The 20,242-nt window shown below is 41.2% G+C and overlaps 3 protein-coding genes across 9 annotated transcripts; 1 reads left to right on the top strand and 2 right to left on the bottom strand.

The window, feature by feature from the left end:
- Positions 1–222: 222 nt before the first annotated feature.
- On the bottom strand, positions 223–2,207 carry LOC132960319 (coxsackievirus and adenovirus receptor homolog). 6 transcript variants are annotated; one of them, XM_061033198.1, is made up of 4 exons: positions 2,000–2,207; positions 1,600–1,743; positions 753–1,100; positions 223–639 (listed from the first exon to the last, which is right to left on the bottom strand). In XM_061033198.1, the coding sequence occupies exons 2-4, from the start codon at positions 1,691–1,693 to the stop codon at positions 404–406; spliced, it is 678 nt and encodes a 225-aa protein (XP_060889181.1). In that variant the 5' UTR covers positions 1,694–1,743; positions 2,000–2,207; the 3' UTR covers positions 223–403. The 6 variants fall into 6 exon arrangements, with proteins under 6 accessions (XP_060889181.1, XP_060889180.1, XP_060889183.1 ...); XM_061033197.1 differs by having other exon boundaries at positions 753–1,112; positions 2,000–2,206; XM_061033200.1 differs by having other exon boundaries at positions 753–1,112; positions 1,600–1,673; positions 2,000–2,206.
- Positions 2,208–4,415: 2,208 nt separating this feature from the next.
- Positions 4,416–6,696, top strand: LOC132960321 (myelin-oligodendrocyte glycoprotein-like). Its single transcript, XM_061033203.1, has 3 exons — positions 4,416–4,466; positions 4,803–5,193; positions 5,883–6,696. Exons 1-3 carry the CDS (start codon positions 4,416–4,418, stop codon positions 5,894–5,896), a joined length of 456 nt encoding a protein of 151 aa, XP_060889186.1. The 3' UTR covers positions 5,897–6,696.
- LOC132960316 (butyrophilin-like protein 8) lies at positions 6,693–18,902 on the bottom strand. 2 transcript variants are annotated; one of them, XM_061033194.1, is made up of 6 exons: positions 18,712–18,902; positions 14,535–14,873; positions 13,410–13,623; positions 12,158–12,222; positions 10,019–10,132; positions 6,693–9,830 (listed from the first exon to the last, which is right to left on the bottom strand). In XM_061033194.1, the coding sequence occupies exons 1-6, from the start codon at positions 18,770–18,772 to the stop codon at positions 9,424–9,426; spliced, it is 1,200 nt and encodes a 399-aa protein (XP_060889177.1). In that variant the 5' UTR covers positions 18,773–18,902; the 3' UTR covers positions 6,693–9,423. The 2 variants fall into 2 exon arrangements, with proteins under 2 accessions (XP_060889177.1, XP_060889178.1); XM_061033195.1 differs by having other exon boundaries at positions 14,535–14,864.
- Positions 18,903–20,242: the final 1,340 nt, after the last annotated feature.

Raw genomic sequence — 20,242 nt, 5'->3', positions numbered from 1 at the left:
ACAACAATTTAACACAACTAAATGCCAACTCCTCGTTTCCTTGGTGAGTGAGTTAAAATTTGGGACCCCCCCGCCCCCCCCACCATGATTTTTCTTTCTGAAGAGTTGTAAATTTAATCCTCGGTCTTTTATTGTTCCAAATAAAACCGGTAATTAAACTGTGTAATTTATCCCAGTATCCAATCAGAGGGTTCAGAGGAAGCATAGAGGAGAGGAAGTTCATTTGAGGTGATACCATCATTTTTATTATTGAGATTCTGGCATCAAAGGATATATGTTGTGATGTCCATTTCTCTACGTCTGTTTAAATCTTCTTGAAAACTGTAATTTGTATTGACAGTCATTTCTAAATTTGAAAAAAATGTTGTCTCCTAGGTATTTAAGTTGATTAACAATCGGGATATTAAATACGTTTAAAGAAGCCCCTAACCCACTGGACGGGCGCAAAGCAACGACGTGTTCGGGACAAAACATAGCGCACAGCTGACACCGACAGTGCAAAGGAGAGAACCATCCATCCCCAACTCTTTGTGTTAAACCTCTCTGGTCCAGTCTCTGGTCCAGTCTCTGGTTCATTCTCTGGTTCAGTCTCTGGTCCAGTCTCTGGTCCAGTCTCAGATTTGTGCCGGAGCGTCGATGCTTTAAAGAGAAGACCAGATCTGTTTTTTCATGATTCATCGATGATGTCCACAAAACTCGTCAGCTCGAGGACTCATATATTCAAAAAAGCTGTATCTGTTGAGTTTACTCACCGATCACATCGAGCCAGGTCTGAGTCGAGTCCACGCCAAACTCTGTCATCACTTTACACTCGTATATCCCCGAGTCTTCAGTCCTCAACGAGGACACGTGAAGTCTGAGTCGTCCTTCTTTGAGGACGTCTTTGTCCCAGTGGACTCGTCCTGCAAACTGTTCATCCTGAGACTCTGAGACCTCGACTCCTCTATTAAGACGAAACAGTCTGGAGACTTCAAAATCAGTGTACATCAAACAGTAGATGAAAAGAGAGTGAAGTGAGGGGTCATCTTGGGGTGTGAAGGTCCACTCCAGAGTGACGTCCTGGTTCTCCTCTGCCTGATAGAAGCTCTGAGTCACTTTCACTTTAAATGTTCCTGCTGAGGAGACACAGAGAGAGAGAGAGAGAGAGAGAGGGAGAGAGAGAGAGAGAGAGAGAGAGAGAGAGAGAGAGAGAGAAGAGAGAGAGGGAGAGAGAGGGAGAGGGGGGGAGAGAGAGGGAGAGAGAGAGAGAGAGGAGAGAGAGAGATAGACAGAGAGAGAGAGAGAGAGAGGAGAGAGAGAGATAGACAGAGAGAGAGAGAGGAGAGGAGAGAGAGAGAGAGAGAGAGAGAGGAGAGGAGAGAGAGAGAGAGAGAGAGAGATAGACAGAGAGAGAGAGAGACAGAGAGAGAGAGAGAGAGAGAGAGAGAAGAGAGAGGGACAGAGAGAGAGAGACAGAGAGAGAGAGAGAGAAGAGACATGAATCTTTGTATCTGCAGTCTGAGAGAGAGTTTAGTTTCTCTCTCTCTCTGTCTCTCTCTCTCTCGCTCTCTCTCTCTCTCTCTCTCTCTCTCTCTCTCTCTCTCTCTCTCTCTCGCTCACCACAGTCACAGCAGGTCATCATGAGGAGCAGCAGGATCCTGTACATCATCTTCTTCCTGTGAGAGGACACAGAGCTGAAGAGACACAAACACATGAGGTCAAAGTTCAGTCCTCTCAAGGTGAGCAGAGCCCCCTACAGGCTGTCTGCGGCCATTACAACATGTACAGGAACGCAGCAGCCTCATGAGTACAAACTCAACAAGGAAGTAAGTTATTGCTTCATACAGGCACATAGACTCAGACATTAAATCATACACATTAAGTGTTCATCAGGTCACAACAGGAACAGAGAATGTATAATTTTTTTTTTTTTAAAAAGCTTCTGGAGGAATTGAAGCACAGAAGTGTTGAGTTTGTGCTCTCTGCAGGTGAAGTCTGACATGAATACATGTCTACATACCTCGTAATGTTCTCTGGAGTTTGAGGACTTTAGTCTGGAGTGAAGTCAGTCATCGGTCCGGCTTCATATCTTAAACTCCTTGCATCAAAGAAAGTTAAGAAAATCAAAGATTCAATGTGAAGAGTCTCCAGAGTTCAGGTCTGCCGCCAAAGCAGAGACGCCTCTGTGCAGCTGTGAGGAACAGACACCAGAGTTTATAAAGTATAGGCTACTGAGGACTGGATGGGCAGGGTGTGTGTGTGTGTGTGTGTGTGTGTGTGTGTGTGTGTGTGTGTGTGGGTGTGTGTGCATGCTTGACTGTGATCTTGCATGACAGGTAAAACTCCTTTGTCGTTCATGATCTGATTTAATCTTTCTGAAGAATTCAAGAAACTGCAATCTAAAAAAAAAAAAAACTACAACTGTACGTTTTACCGGTAACGTTTACGTTTTTACTGTCACACCACGGACTGTAAACCAAAGAAAAGACCCGAAATGTCTACTGTTTCTCTTTCAGTGTCTTAACTATGAACATTTTTTCAAGATTTTTGTTTAGTTTGTTTCCTGGAGAGTTTTTCTGCTTACTGCTTACATGCGTCTTCAAAACAATAAATACTACGGTGATTTCTTTTGATTAAAGAGGACATATTATCCCCCTCTTCCACCTTTTCAAACAGTCCCCCTGTGGTCTAAATGAAACATCTGTGCTGTGCTTTGGTCAAAATATAACATGACTCAAGCACCAGAGGAGGTTTGTGACCCTGTATAAACCAGCTCTCTCAGAACGCTCCGTTTTGGTGTGTGTGTCTCTTTAAATGCAATGACCCCGGCCCCTGAGTTTTCCCCGTAGACATCACTCCTCTGTAGAGAGAATAAAAATGGCGGACCTGCGCTAAAGTTTTGCTCTAGGCTGGAGGTGGAGTCCAAGGGTGGAGATATCAGGGGTTTAAGCTTTGAGTCACGTTCACTTCAAATGTTCCTGCTGAGGAGACACACAGAGAGAGAGAGAGAGAGAGAGAGAGAGAGGGACAGAGGGAGAGAGAGAGAGAGAGAGAGAGAGAGAGAGAGAGAGAGAGAGAGAGAGAGAGAGAGAGTAAACACTCTATCAGACTGCAGATACAAAGACTTCATGTTCCTCTCTCTCCTCTCTCTCTCTCTCTCTCTCTCTCTCTCTCTCTCTCACCACAGTCACAGCAGGTCATCATGAGGAGCAGCAGGATCCTGCACATCATCTTCTTCCTGTGAGAAGACACAGAGCTGAAGAGACACAAACTACCACACAACCAGGAAGTACGTCACTGCTTCAACTTCCTCAGTTATCGGCTGCTGCTCTACTGATATAACTATACACTAAAACTAAAATCAAATAAACTCAAACAAACTCCCCTTAATGACGCCTAATGCTCCTTCGTATTTCTATGAACATTTGGAAAAACGGAAAAATGCACTTTTGTAAATCTTTGAGGAGATCTAACAGGAAAAATGTAAAAAAGTTTAGACTCATTTTTATTCTAAACACAAAACTGTTCTGGTTTTTCGAGCTATATTGTGAAGATATAGGTCTATATAATATTGTTATTCGATCACCTCATTAATCCATAAAGTATACAAAAACATTCCAACATTAAAGACACAGCAACATGAACACATACTTTACCTTGTCTGTGTTTAGTCTTGGTGGACAGCCCTCTCTGGGTATGTAGTCGTAAACCGAAAGAACATGTTCAGACAAGTTCCCACACAGCTGACAGTGACAGCTCTTCATTTTCTTAATCTCTTTTATCCAATTGTTTGAAAAAACATGTGGCTCATTTTGGCACAGACTGTTCCTTTGTTGGGCCTATTATATCCCTTTGTGCGTTTTGCTTTCCCTGATAGGCCTACCTCACCAGAAGAAGGTAAGCGATCCTGTTTGTGTCAAATAATGACTATAAACCACGTTACAGACTAAACGTTGATTCAGGTGTATGTCTGTTACGGTTACATGCCACTGAGTCATTTCTGTCATAAAGGGAAACTCAATACAAATTCTGGAAAGTTGGCAAAATGTAGGCTACTTCCTGATACACGTCATACGCAGGAAACAATATTATTTGTCATAACCCGGCTCAAGGGCCGTGACAAATATGAGAAAGGACACCAGTTAACTTGCAAATATCAACCCTGGGGTCGGGCTTTTATGCCCTGGAAGCAACAGGCCCAGGTGCTCTAGATTGGACCAGCCAAATCCTTAAGGACTAGGGGGACAGAAGAACCAATTAGTAAAAGCCTGTTTTATACACTAAGGCAGTGACCGTCACATACTCTTACCTAGATTTTAGGACCTATGTTGGTATAAGAGGCCATATAACTCAAAGGAAGAAAACAAGAGTTTATACATTGGGTTTAAAGACCTGTCTGACAGATCAGTGCAATGCCACTCCTGCCAACAGTATGTATGCCGCTTCAGACGGCTGATGAAGACGTCATTGATACAGCGCTCTCCACAGTAGGAAAGGAAGTGCAGCCTGTGGTCACTTTGTTTTTAATACAATATTTACAAGAAGCCTTTTTAGGTCATTGGAAATCTTGACCAGATCGTAGTGCAATACGTTTGGCACTACGGAGGCCCTGAAGTCCCAAAAAGCGAAAAACTAAAATAAATCTTGTGAGCACAAGATGTGAACTTGTGCGCAGTGGCGATTCTAGACTCTGTTGGGGCCCCGAGGCACCAGCGTTCAGCAGGTCAATAACAGTGAGTGCTGTCAATATGGGGCCCCTTTAGGGAGGTCTCCTACTGTCATTGCAAAATTTGCACATTTTGGACTGCTGCTTTGGTTTAAAGTTTGTCATTTGTCTATTTCAGGTGATCGGGTCAGTTCCCCAAATTGTAGCCTTTCCAGGCGATGACGTCATCCTACCCTGTGTTGTGGAGCCTCCAATCAGCATTCTTGGATTAACAGTGGAGTGGTCGAGGCCCAACCAACAGTGTGACCCCGACGATCGCCCGGGCACGGTCCGATATGTCCATCTATACTGGGACAGCCGCAAGGTTCAAGACATGATGCTATCATCGTACCTTCAGAGGGCCAAGCTGTCCAAGAACGGTCTGAGCCGAGGAAACATATCTTTAAAGATCATGAAAGTGACGCTTGACGATGACGGGAGATACAAATGTTTCATCCCACAGTTAAAGGGCAAAAGGAAATCCTCAACTGTTCGCCTGGTCGTAGTTGGTAAATTCATCTGTTGAAATATTTTGACGGTCTGGATTAAAGTTAATATCTATCAATTTATCATTTTGTATCAACATTATATCCTGCGTACACAGTACCAGTTCCTCAAATACCTGAGGTCCATTTTGTCAACATCTTTGGTTGCAGTTTAGGGCCTGACCGATACACGATTTTTTGGGGCCGATAACAGTATCGCTATTGGGGAGGGGAAAAAACAGATACCGATATATCGGCCGATATCTTTCTCAGATCTTTGAAATCTTTAGAGATAGATATAAATGTACACATTTATTGTGTTGATCCCACAAATGCAGTTATCAAACACTTGTGGAAAAGACAATGAAGACAAGATGGTCACTCGACTGGAAAATATGTGCATAACCGCTTGACACTCTGGAGAGTGATGATGCTTGTTGTAATCCATATAGCGCCCTCTGCTGGTTGAGGAGAACTGCTAGTGTAACACAATGAAGCTCAAATTAAAAGCTATTTGACTGGTGAATAAATCTTGTAATATCGGCGCATATCAGTGATAAAATTAGCCGATACCGATAGTCACTGGATATGCTAATATCGGCCGATATTATCGGCTGGCTGATAAATCGGTCGGGCTCTTTTTGCAGTTGCCCCTTTAGAATATCTTATTGTCTGCTGTAAATCTTGTGTTGTAAATGTGTCTGTTTTTCTAGATAAAAACTGGTAACACAACAAAGAGGCCTGTGCCATCCATGAGGAAAAATCTGAGGAGCGATGAACGAGAGCAGCCTGCATGGATAGGACTTTTCAGTCTTATTTAGCACGTTTCTAACCTTCCTGATTCACAAATCAACACATTACAGTTAGCACAAACAATATTCAAGAAAATTACCTGAAATAACAGGTTGTGGTTTCAAACACAGGGACACTGCATCAACACCAAGCACATACTGAAATACTATTCTTGTAGATTACTCTGTTCTTTCCAAGTCATCGTTTCTATTTCCCCTTATCAGGAAGATTTCTTTTACAACTTCTGGTAGGCTGATCTGTTGGGCAGACATTTTCATTCATTAGCACGGGGTCATAGACTTCTGCACAGGTGTTGCTCTTATCACCCTTTTACAAAGACCCTTTGAAGGACGCACAAGAAAGAGCTGGTTTTGTTTTATAGGATTAAGACATAAGGGATATATAAGGGAATGTATTTACGTTACTATCACATCTTTTTTTCTTGGTATATCACTTTAAACAAATGGTAATAAACTGACTTACTTACACAGGACACTGAGTAGATGATGTATGTTTTTAAATCAATTTAATACACTAACAACATATAGTTTGTAAAATAAGATGACATAAAAAAAAGTGAAAATGTAAATGTATTAAAAGGATTTGCAGATCAGATGAATTTGTAGTTTTTTGCGTCATGTCAATGTGTTTCTTAACCATCATAATCATTCATAATATATGGAAGTGGATCCACTTCTGTTAAATTCACAAGTAAATTAAATAAAACAATATCACAATGTATCCACCAGAGGGCTCTGTTTATTGATTGTACAGGGTTTGATAACGTGCAATAAGACATTCATAAGCAAAGCTCTCAAAAGTAATGTATTGACCACTGACGTAATAAAACACAAAGTAATGTACCAAACGTATGCCATGCAGGTAACATGAACTAATAACTATTTAAAAAAGTATAAAAAATAATTAACATCTAAGTAACAAAGTGCTATGTCTTCGTCACCTGAGTGAATCAACTCAAAGGAACAGTAACAAAAACTTTCAAGGTTAAAAGACCCGAAACATTCATGTGTGTAAAGGCTTGTATAACATTTCCACACTTTGGCAAGTCTTTTCAAGGAAAGTGTTTACATATTGAAATTCATAAAAGGAAGCACCAGGGGAAAAAAAACCTGAAACAGCTACAAATTTTCATGATTTAAAATTGTTGTTTTTATACTCTTTTGGATTTCATGCTTGTTTAAAAAAGATATAACAAAACCTAATTTTCATACAGACAGCCATGTTTAACTGGCATTATGAGTTGGGGTGACCCATTTAAAAAATATAAAAATGAAAGTTTCCCCCGTTAGACGTAGGCACACAGTTTTCTAGGTTTCAAAATTTGAATCTAAATTCCTGACTGTTCAACAGGTGTAAACGCCCGTGGGTTCCAAGATGTACGTAAACACAAAAACAATTTTAGTGCAATTAAACTCAGCTGACAGCTTGGTTGTTTTAGTAAGATAAGGGCTTTTTAAACAGTCAAATTAAAGAAAATATAAAAGATGATCGACCAAAAGAGTGAGGGAATATGCTGACTGTGTTTGCCATAATTTTGGTTAACCTTTCTCACAGGAAAAGATTCTCTTAGATCAGCACCCTAAAGATGGTATAAACCCCATCTATAAAGGCAAAAATGGCCGTTGAAAGAAAAACAGAATAGACCCTATTACTCTACCCTGTTGAGCACCTACGGTTGATTTTGTAACGAGCTTGTTACACATCTTTCCAGGACCCTGAGCTTTATAGACTTTACAAAAAGAGTCATCGATTGATCTCAGGTCTTCATCTTAGTGAAGCTGAATTATCCCAAGCAGTGTACTCTTCTGTACAAACTGCAAACTCACCCATCAACTTTAAAATCTGCATTTTTCCCACAATCATCTTTGGAATAATGCTGCTATCTGAATAGCACTAAAGCTTTTCACCAAGCAGTCCAGTTCAGTTCGGTTCAGCATAGTGGCATTTATTGGCGTTTCTGCTGTCAAAAGTAAGGAATGGTACCAAAATAACTGTACCGTCCTACTTCTATGCTACCCGTTTGTTGGGGTGCCAAGCGTACGGATCTGATCCTAAAAGTTGGATCGAAACAACATGCAACCTGTGCAACAGCGGTAATAAAGAACAAACACAAAACACATACTGTTTAAATATCCCGTTGATTTTGAGACAGTAATTGCAAGGCTGTTTGTGCTTGTCTCTTTTCTTGCCTTCTTGCCATTAGTTGCGTTGCGTTCTTCTTCTAGGTTTAATATATTGATGGGCCACACTGTGGCGCGCTGCTAAGTTACGTTATCACATAACTGGCACCCCACGTACCAAGTAAGGGTACTGTTGGCTGTGAAAACACAAGCAAGATCAGGGTTAACCATACCATAACTGTACTGGACCAAACTGGACAGCACATCCAGGCTAAAAAGCAGCCTCTGCACAGACAATAGACAACTGAACAGTGTTTACATTCAAAAATGTGCCATTGTATCAAAAGTGACATAGTATTTTATGTGCAATAACATTTCATTTAATTGATAACAAAGGCACAAGGGGAATCTTATACTTGTTCTAGGAGATGCACAACAAATTTGTTGTACAATGTGCAAAGGCAATAAAGGAATTCCTTATATTCATATCGTCCATACTGGGAGCAGAACCTCTGCTAGCTTAATTATTGGTACTTAGCTTCTTTTAGTACCTAAAGTAAAATTAAAATTAAAATTAAAATTCAGTCATCTTATCTTCTTAAAAACAAACAGATAAGGTAATTAAGAGTAGGAAAAACACGGAATAAATCCCTATAATGTTTTAAAAAATCCCTTTTACTCCCAGATGGCGTGGAGCCAGCATTCATGATCATTTGGGGGAGGGGCGACAGGCATGCCTGCTCTGCCACTGTCAGGCTGAATTTCAAACTTTGGATATTGGGTTTAAATTGGCCTGAATTGGTCGGTGTACGCCAAGCTTTAGGTTTGGTGCTGGACCGGAAAATAAACAACTACAAATGAATGGAAACTTTGTATTTAACAAGCTTATACTATACACCCTACCACATGGCTCCTTATAACTCCCAAAACTGTGAAACTAGATAAGAAGCAAGAGCCAACACACCAAGAAAACCTCAGAAGGCTGTACAATTAGCTCCAGTATCCCAGAACCTTCCCCCCTCCATGCCAGGTCTCGCCGACCCACGATCTTCAACCTACCAAGACCCCATACCCCCATATATGACACTACCTACCCTATCACAAGGCTCCCTTAAAGGCCCCCATAACCAAAAAGTGAAGACAGATGGACCTCAAAAGCCGACACACGGAAATAAAAATCATGACAACAAAAAGTGTTGCTGATAACGACATCAAGAGGCACGTTATGCTACATATCTTGTCAAAGCTATTTGGGTTGAATCTCGAAGTTTCTAAAAAAGGTGGAAACGCCCTCGATGACCCGTATCATGACCAACTCGTATTAAGGCTTGTCTTGTAGCAACTCCTCCGTTTCTTCAGATACCTTAACAAGACTTGAGCGCGAGATGGTGTTTCTACGTTTGGGCTTGGCTCTATTTGGACTGTGCAAAGACAAGCTGTTGGAACGGGAAACGTACGTTCCATCTGAAGGGAAGGCTGAAGAAGCAGTGGGTACCAGATCATTGACACAAGGTGCTAAAACGGTACTGCCTTCTGGTTTGTCGACAGATTCTGGACTAAGATCATGGTATGCATCAGGACTCTGCTTCATGTCATCCACGTTTATTACATGATCAGTGGGAGCCTCAGAAAAAAAGGCTTGGTTTCCTGGGGGACAGTTGCCTTCTTCAATCCTGGGGGTTGTATGATCTGATGACCGCCCAAACCCGGGAAATTTTTGTCCATCTGCTGTGTGAACACAAAAATATAAGTTCTGTTAGATTTCACAATTATATCTTTGTATAGGTGATCGCTCCATTCTGATTGGCTTAGGTGGATTTTTAGACGAAGCTAGTGATGGGTTATGGGATGTCAAGGCTGTAAAAACAAAATCCAGTTTCCATGTCCTCTTACCTGAACAAGTGTTAGTGACTTACCAGAGTTAAAGAATCTCTTGAAGAAGTAGACCACACATAAACCTAATCCACAGAGAATCACAGTTACTAAAACAGTGATGAGGATGGATTCAGTGCAGGACCTCATGCAGCCATCTTGAAATAATAACAAAGAAAACATTATAGATACATGTGAGATACAACATGAATAATTTCATATCAACAACAGTTAAACATCATGTCATCAGACTCTTCCCAATAAGTCTCTTCATTAAATAACATTCTTATTTATCTGATCATGGCGTCTGGAGAATCCCTAATTTAACCTTTAGGGTTAGGAGATCAAGGTTCTGGATCCTGGATCTTTCAGCCCAGACTGGGTGTTTGTCCATCTTGGATTGTTCTGGATGACCATGGCCTGCACCGAGGGCTATCCATGGATTAAGAAATGGTTGACTAGGGGAGCGTGGGTCTCAAAACATTGTAGTGGTGTTGGGTGAATTGTGTGAGTAAGGTGTTTCTTGTCTCACCAACATACTGTGCACCACATCTTGAACATTCATTGAATCTGTTGTCTCTTTAGGGTTAGGTTTGGTGAGGGGTTAGTGCAGGCATGGGCAAACTACGGCCCGCGGGCCAAATTATATTATTATTAAATAAAATTTTATTATAATTAAACCTCGTTCGTTTTACCCTGTAATGCCCGCGTTTCCCCAATAGATGGCGCACTTCAGAGTGTGGTGTATTATTCCCTTTGCCCTATGAACCCGTATGAGCCCTTCTGTACGGAGTGGACAACAAAATATTTTTTCACTGAAGTCCGATCAAAGGCTGTATGCCTGATATGCCAAGAAACTGTCGCAGTTTTCAAAGAGTACAATATCAGCCGTCACTTTGCTACGAAACATGCTAACTACGCTAGCAAGCAGTCCACGCAAGAACGGGCGGCTACGGCTCAGAGGTTGAAGGATAATTTACAGACTCAGCAACATTTTTTTCACCAACAAACTGCGATTCAAGAGTCAACGACCAAGGCAAGTTTTTTGCTGGCATTCAAATTAGCAAAGGCTAGCAAGCCTTTCTCCGAAGGCGAGTTTTTAAAAGAATGCGTGGTAGAGACAGCAGGTCTCTTGTGTCCGGAGAGCCAAGGCCAGTTTGAAAAAATCAGTTTATCACGCAGGACTGTGACTCGCCGTGTGGAACTGATTGATGAAGATATAGCCAGCGAATTAAACAAAAAGGCTGAGTCCTTTAAGGTATATTCACTAGCGCTGGATGAAAGTAATGACGTGAAAGACACTGCTCAGCTCCTAATTTTTATCCGAGGGATTAATGACAGTTTTGAGATAACGGAGGAGTTTTTGACCATGGAGTCCCTGAAAGGAAAAACGCGAGGAGAGGACTTGTATAACCAGGTGTCTGCTGTCATCGAGAGAATGAAGCTACCTTGGAGTAAACTTGCCAATGTCACAACGGATGGATCGCCGAATTTAACTGGAAAACATGTTGGGCTGCTGAAAAGAATCCAGGATAAAGTGAAAGAGGAAAACCCTGACCAGGATGTTATTTTCCTTCACTGCATCATCCATCAGGAATCTCTGTGCAAGTCTGTATCGCAGCTTAATCATGTCGTGAATCCAGTTGTAAAACTTGTTAACTTTATACGAGGAAGGGGACTTCAGCATCGTCAGTTTATTATGTTCCTGGAGGAAACTGATGCGGATCATCAGGACTTACTGTACCACTCTCGTGTCTGCTGGTTAAGTTTGGGCAAAGTGTTTCAACGAGAGTGGGAGCTGAAAGAGGAGATCAGCGCATTTTTGGAGTTAATGGGGAAATCCGACGAATTTCCTGAGCTAAGCGACAAGAACTGGCTTTGTGACTTTGCATTTGCTGTGGACATATTTTCACACATGAACGAGTGTAATTAAATGAATGCATTTGGAAATCAATTTGTACAATGAGCCTTGCATATTCATGCTTTGCTACCTGTTAAAGGCCAAATCCTTTCATGTAATGGCTTTTACATGTCATTTATATTAGTTCACACAAACACTCCATCCATCTGTTCCTGGCCCGGCCCCTCTGTCAAATTTTAGAACCCATTGTGGCCCGCGAGTCAAAAAGTTTGCCCACCCCTGGGTTAGTGTTAGGGTTAGAATTCTTAGAGCTACAGCATACCTGGTATGAAAGTCTCTGTAACTCTTGTCTGGTTCATGTCAGGCTGGTGAACTCTGCAGGAGACTCTGTGAAGAAAAGATCTACGTGTTATAGTTTTACTTTTGCTGTTTTTTATTAAAAGATGATGTTTTTCATCCTGACGCACGCTTCAACAGTCATTCCTGTGGACGACATTCCTGTGGTCTGTTGCACCAGGTCTGAACAAGTTGTGTCATCAGTTAATGGTGTACAGTACACACTAAACTCTACAATGAAACTAGTTAGTTTGTAACTTAAGCCATTGTTTGTTTGCACCGTAGGGCTGCAAGTTTCATCTTAACTAGTAGAGTGTGACGTCTAAACTAACCAAAATGTTTTCCTAGAAATCACATTTTCATTTCCTGTGACCAGTCAGTGAAAAGTATTTTTAATCAGTGTTTGTTACAGTGCTGCCTCTTGTGCCAGATTGTCTCTGAATAGACTAACAGCTGATAATTACTTGTGTTAACTTCAGTTCAATTTTGAGCCCGACCAATTTATCGGCTCGCCGATAATATCGGCCGATATTAGCATAACGTTTGACTATCTTCATCAGCTAATTTTATTGCCAATATCTGCCCATATAACTAGGTGTATTCAATTTCAGTTCATTATTTAAAAAATATATATCTGATGTTTAATTTTTAAATGTGTGTTTCAGTGCGCTATCGTTATTTCTTTTATCCCGAATCTAAGTTCTGCTTCATAGAGCTGGTAGCATGGCTGTACAGTCTGAGTCTTTTTGAATGTGCTGCCATAAAATGAAACATTTTTAGTGTGTGAGCCTTTACCGATGGAAATGGATGCCTAACTTCTTTGCTAAATGGTAAATCGACTTGAGCTTGTGGAGTGCTTTTCTAGTCTCCTGTCTACTTGAAGTGCTTTTGCACCGCAGGTCACACCTACACAATCAGACTAATTCACACCCTGATGGTAGAGGCTGCTGTGTAAAGAGTCCATCAATATTAACTAATCCCATTCATACACATTCATACGCCACCGACAGGGCAGCGGGAGCAAGTTGGACAAATCGGACATGTTGCTGCAGGAGCTGGGGATCAAACCCCAAACTTCCTGTTGAGAGACGACCGACTCTACCAACTGAACCACAGCGGGGCTGCTCTGATTAGAATTCGCTAAAACAAGCTAACAACCAAAAAGCTGAAAACTGGGTAAGCTTAATAAAAAATATATGGCTCTTTTAAGAGTTTGAATACAGAAATAAAAAATGAACCTGTTGGTGGCGGTCTGGAGGGTCACTCTCCTTGTGATGTTGAAACATCCTCTGGGGCCAAGCTCACTTTTTGGATCTTCAGCACTGATGATGTTGTCATCGTCATCAAGAAAAGTTATCTCAGGCTTCGGGAACCAGCAGCTGGCTTCACACTGGAGAGTCACTCCAACACCCACGGTTGGGATAAAGGAGAGTTTGGGCTCCGAAACAGCACCTACAAAAACAAGAATGAAACCACTTTCTATCCGTAGAACCTGGAAGTGGCTGCTCTAATTCTGTCTAGACTTAGTAGGTTTATCGTACTGGGATGAGGGGTCTCTTCGCTGAGCGCTTATCCTTTCATTCGGGCACAAGTATCTCTACAAGTAAATTGTCAAAGAAGTCTGGTGGCTTTTAAAAATTGAGACGTAAAGGCCATTACTGGTTAAAAAAAGGATCAAATAGTTTAGAGGTCCTTTCTGTAATGTTGGCAGATAGTGGACAAATATGGATTGGACACACTTCCACCAACAAGTACATTGCAGGCATCTTGTTGCTGCAGGTCAAGCAATATACTAGATTGATTCCAAATGTTTTTTCCAAGGTCCAAGGTTTCAAAATAATTAAATTCTCCTTCAAGAAAGTTTGGTTCATAGTTGCCTGTAGAACTGCAAATTGCTTATACTTCACTTTTGGTACGGTTTAACCAAAGAAGATATTATTAATTATAATATATAATTATTATTATATTATTACAAGATATACTTTATACGTTATTTATCAAAGGACTTTAAAGCCATGGATTGGCAGATATCCTTTAATTAGCACACAACTAAGAAAGCTGTTTCCCTATTTCAGTGTTTATGTGAAGCTAAGGAAACTGCCCCCTGTCTGAACCTCAATATTCAAGCAATAGTAATGAGAGTGGTATGATTTTACCTATACCATAGCAACTCAGAAAGGAGATCCCAAACCAGTTTTATATGATAAGTTATTGAAAAGGACCAACTACACCTGACCCAAATTGTGTCATTTAACAGTGAAATCCACCTAGCAGACCAAACAAGGTTGCAGACTCTTCTTCATAACCAACAGGAAACAACTTATGGGGCACTGTAATGAAACATCAAAGATGATTGGACGTACCGACAATGAGTTCTATAAGAACATTCCTGTGGTCTTCCTTGCGGATCATCTTGCATGTGTAGTTCCCCGCATCCGATAGCTGCACATTGGAAATCCTCAGGGATATGTTCCCGTTTTTCAGTTGGTCCATGATGAGGCTGCTCCTGTACCAGTAGGCCGGATCCTTCATCTCGTGGGTCTCACAGCCGTCGCGGAACACCAAGACCGTTTTTGGAACCAAACCTTCTTCAACAGTCGAGGACCACTCGACTGTTGACTCGCTGACATTGGTGTGGCAAGGCAGAATAACCGGATCACCAGCGAAGGCCCGGATGGTCTTCACGCGGTCCTCTGAGGATCCTCATGGAAATAATAAAAAAATTGTAAAAATACATTTTTTTTCGAATTGTAACTACATACAGCCTTGGAAGCAAAAGCAGCTGCCTTGAAACAAAAACAGGCTTTGGCATTAAAGGAGGCACATCTCGTGGCTGAGAAGGAGGAGCTAGAAATTCAAACAGCATTAGCAGTGTCAAATGCAAAAATTAAAGTATATGAAGGACATGACATTCCTGAAATTGGTGATGGAATGAATGAATATTATGATGCAGAAGCCATGACACACAATCAAAGGGGTGCTAATGAGCAGAAAATGTCAATTCCTATTAATATGGATCACAGTCAGCGCTCAGTCCCATCATTAGGAGCGAGACCCAAGTTACAAAGGCCACATGAGTCCATCACAACACATAATACTGTTCCCAAACAACCTACAGATCATAATTATGAACTCTATGATGTCATGACAAACAGACATCACAGAAACGCTTGTCAATCATCAACGATCAGCTCGCTTGCCACAACGTGATATTCCTGTGTTTTGTGGTGACTCACTTGATTTTAGATCCTTTATGAAGGCCTTTGAACATGTTGTGGACTCGAAAACTGACAACAATGTAGACAAACTGTTCTTTTTGGAGCAATTCACAAGAGGTGAGCCTCATGATGTGGTAAAAAGTTGCCAACATATGCCTGCTGGCCGTGGCTATAGAGAAGCAGTGCGCCTGCTGGAAGACCACTATGGAAACCCTCTTAAAATTGCGACAGATTTAATGGATAAGCTATTTAGATGGCCACAAATAAAATCAGAGGACGCTAAATACCTTCATAGTTTTTCACTTTTTCTTTTAAACTGTTGCAATGCTTTGGAGGATGTGGATTATATGGATGAGTTGGACAATCCAGCCAACATGAGGGTTGTGATCTCAAAACTGCCATATAAAATGAGAGAAAAATGGAGAGCTTTGGCCTTTGACATCAAAGAAAGAAAACGAACTCGAATAAGATTTGTGGATCTTGTAAACTTTGTGGACAAAGAGGCAAAAATGGTGAATGACCCCGTCTTGAGACCTGCAGGGAGGTGCAGGTGAATGGAAAGACAGAAAAATGCCTGTTACGGTAAAAATTGCAAAGAAAGATAAACCAAGAGGAAGTAGCTTTGCTACTAATGTATCTCTATGTGAAGAAATTGAAAATGTTAAAGGTAAAGCCCCCATCTTGTGTAGCAACAGTGCCCTCACCAGGGCATTCAACGCTTTATGTGTAGAAGAGGACAGGTAGCTCTCATCAGATCAGATAATGGTACCAACTTAGTTGGAGCTGATAGAGAACTAAGAGCTTCTTTACAAGAAATGAATCAAACCAAGATACAAAATACTCTTACAGAAAGAGGGATACGATGGATTTTTAATCCACCTGCTGGCCCACACTTTGGTGGTATATGGGAGAGACAAGTAAAGTTGGTGAAGAGGATCTTAAAGTCAGTGCTCCGTGAACAAACAATAGATGATGAGTGCCTACAAACTCTTCTCTGTGAAGTGGAAGCTATAATCAATGACCGACCAATAACTGCATCATCCGATGACCCAAACGACCCCGAAGCTCTAACACCAAATCATTTATCGTCGCTCAAGAAGAAACCATTCCTGCCACCTGGTCTTTTCAGTGAGGATGATTGCTACTCACGTCGAAGATGGAAGCAAACTCAATATCTGGCAGATTTATTTTGGAAAAGGTGGGTGAAGAAGTATCTACCAAACCTTCAGGAGCGCCAGAAGTGGAACAAAATTAAACAAAATCTTCGGCTAGGAGACATCGTCATGATCTTGGATGAAAATGCACCAAGAAATTCTTGGCTGCTCGGGAGAGTAGTGCAGACAAAAATGGATTCAAAAGGTCTTGTTCGGCGTGGTCAAGACCAGATCAAGCACTTTGGGACGACCTGTTGCCAAACTTTGTCTCATCTGTGAGACTGATGACTAATGACATAACAACTAATGACTGACACTGACTAAGGGGTGTAGGCGGATCGCTGCCCCGCAAATGACTATCAGTAACTCTCTTTCCAGGAAGAATCAAGAAGATGAAAAAAAAAAAGGAACAAAAAAATCTGTTGTGTATGAAATGTAATATGTATGAAATTGATGAAATAGTAGGATCGTTATAGTTTTGGAGAATTCCTTTGTTAATGTAAGCAGTGTGATATACACTATTGAAGAAAGGTAATTATAATCCCTCCTGCCTTATAATTAGGGGCCGGATTTGTAGAGGCCATTTTAATCATGATAACTTTAGTTTCAGAAGTATAGTTTAAGTTTGTGTTAATAGAGTATATTTTTTTGTGTTGTAAGAAATAAGTATTAATTAACAAGTTAATTAATTTGGGTGTGATGCACAGGTGGTGAGAAAAAAGTAGATCGTTTTTTTTTGTTTGTGGACTGTGGTGGAGATATAGGAGCCACGCAGCAAATGTTTTTTGATCGTGACCTTTTGTTATGAGTTTTGATATGTTCATTTTGGATCTGTTCTGGAAACAAGTGGAATTACGAATAAAATAAGAAATCAAGTGAAACAACGGAGCTGTGAGTATATTTGAGTGGACACGCATCAGGAACGAACAGGTCGGCTCCTATGACACAAGTGACAATTTTTATATGACACACAAGAAGAAATTGCCACTACACAAGATATCGGCCGATAAATCGGTATCAGATTTTTTTCAGTCCCCAATATCGATATCGGTATCAGCCCGTAAAAAAATCACATATCGGTCAGTCTCTAAATGAAACTGGTAAAAACACTGAATGTATGAAGCAATGTTTTTATGTTTAAGTTCCTCTCTCTCAACAAGAAACTCAACTCCAAAGATTCTCTTTCACACTAACATGTAATAATTTGCCAATCTGGATCATAAAAGAAAGTTAAAGTTTCACGTTTCACAAGGGAGGCAGTCAATATAACACTGGAAACCATCATGCAGGCATAGTAAGAATGGAATTCGGAAGTTTCAGTGTTAGGTTGACATCTTGATTTCATTGCCTCAAACAAGTTTAATCCGGTCCTTTGGCAACCAATCACAACACAACACCACCGCTGCGGAGAGGGCACTACAGCTATGCACAGCCAGTATCACATGACTCCATACTTCTAAAGGGTTAGGATTTCAGTTCTGTTTTTTGCATTCAGGTGAAACAAAAGGTTTGTCAGGCCAACATGTTGGTCCTGACTGAAATAAGATCTCAGGCAAAATCCATCCTCAAATAGAACTTTAGAGCGCGCGCCCCATGCACAGAGGCCCCCTTTCCTGCATGTCATTCCCCACTCTCTCTTCCCAGGATCTCTGACTCTATCCACTCTCCTGCGTCCACAATAAAGGCACAACAATAAATTGACTATGTTACAGGAAGTCTTCACTAGTAAACAACCTTATCACTAACACCACCTGATGCCACCTGCATAGGACTGTGCCGTCCTTATTCATGCACGGCCTTTCTCTTTGGTGCCCTGAGTGATTTAGGAAGTAATTAATTAAAGAAGTTGGATCGGTAATTAACAGTATTGAGAAGTCTGAAGCGTAGTTAAAAGACCCCCAGTGGTGTTGTAGGCCTACTGTGTGGGACGTTATCAGCAATCGTGGGAGGCTTGTCGTCCCATAATTAGGTCAGAACTACGGCTAACTGTTGCGTCTTAACGAGGACTCACTTTAAAGAAAAATCAATAAGCGCTGCCACTTCAAACATTCGTGTTGTTTCCAAAGCAAACACAACTTTCTTCAGCATCATATTTAAGGACAAGTTAAGTCGAGAAAGTTACCAATAAGCATTCCTGAACATCCAGTCACATCAGGCTATTTACTCACCGGGGTTACAAGGCAGCAGCAGCAGAATCAAGGCGGAGAGCAGGGAAAGACTTCTCTGCATGGTGAGAATATAAAACTATAACATGCGATAATCGTGTTAAAAAACTTCAAACTGATCGATTACACTGAGAATTTGCGTGTGGGTTGTCTTTGACGTCAGGGCGCCTTCTGGGTCACTACTTGTTCATACCGGTTTTCCTCCTGGCGTCTTCGACCCATGGAGCTGTGTGCTGTTCGTGGACGAGTCGGCTGTAAGAACCGACTTTTTTTTGGGGGGGGGGGAGGGGAGTTCTTTATGCCTTTACTGTACAGACAGGACAGTGGATTTAGTCAGAAACTAGGGGGGAGAGAGAGAGAGAGAGAGAGGGGGAATGACATGCGGGAAAGAAGCAGCAGGTCGGATTTGAACCCGGGCCGCCCGCTCACGAGGACTCTGGCTGCGTCCGAAACGGCATACATTCATACTAAATATGCCGTCACATTGAGTATGTGGTGTGATCAGCCAGAATTTGAAACGGGAGCACACTAAGCCGCCCCACAATGCACTGCAGATCTCGCCAGCCGGACAAAGTTAGCGGCTTAAAAATACAAGTTCCATGCTGAAATACATTTGACATGTTGCCAAGTAATATCAAAATGACTACGTAGCTTTATTAGTAAAGCATGTTTTTGTTGAACTATTACAGACAGACGGTCGTTCTAACTTGATGCTAGCACATCGAACGGAGCTCGGACCGGAAGTATAGCGTGACCTGATTTTAGTATGTTTCTGACGACATGCTAGCGGTTGGGTTAGTCTGCAATATGCATATTTTGGTCAGAAACTTGCAAAGTGTGGCAGAATTATTTAAACTAGAAAGGTCACAAAATGATAGTTAAATAAATAGATAGATAGATAGATAGATCGATTTGTATTTGACATGGGCATCACAATCCCATTGGACGAACCAGATGCATTGTTTGAGTAGTTTAGCACACATGCTGATTCTCAACACGAGTCCACTGGAGTCTTTTGAGAGAAAAACAAAAGGAGAAGTATATTATTACAAATTACATCCATATAAGATGTAAAACAAAGGCAACACGATCAGACAATGAACCAGTCGCAAGCATTTCATGTGAGCACTGTCATTTTGACAGACACATCAGAAAGAGCCGAGTCAAATCACCTTATTCACTAAAAAGAGACGAAATTCCCATTCCCAATTTTTTACTTTCGATTTCTAGCGGCGTGCTGCGTTCAAGTGGTGTCGGACAAACGAGTTTCCGAGTTGTAAAATGCACATGAATACCTGCTCAAGTCGGAACAACAACTTGGAAACTCAGAAAAGAATAAGATGCCCGACTTTCCTACTTGACGTCAGAATCATCAAACAAAATATGTTTTGTTAATGTTAACAATTATTTTATTAATTCACGTATTGCACATCAACTTTTTGCTCAAAATAAAACATTCAGACATGTTTTGGGGAGCTCTGAGACTTATTTACACTGAAGAGGAGGAGAATATGAGACCTTAAATGAAACAAAC

This window comes from Labrus mixtus, unplaced genomic scaffold, assembly GCF_963584025.1.
Source record: "Labrus mixtus unplaced genomic scaffold, fLabMix1.1 SCAFFOLD_227, whole genome shotgun sequence".
NCBI lineage: Eukaryota > Metazoa > Chordata > Actinopteri > Labriformes > Labridae > Labrus > Labrus mixtus.
The sequence above is the reverse complement of the archived record's forward strand: the minus strand, read 5'-3'. Positions and strand labels throughout refer to the sequence as shown.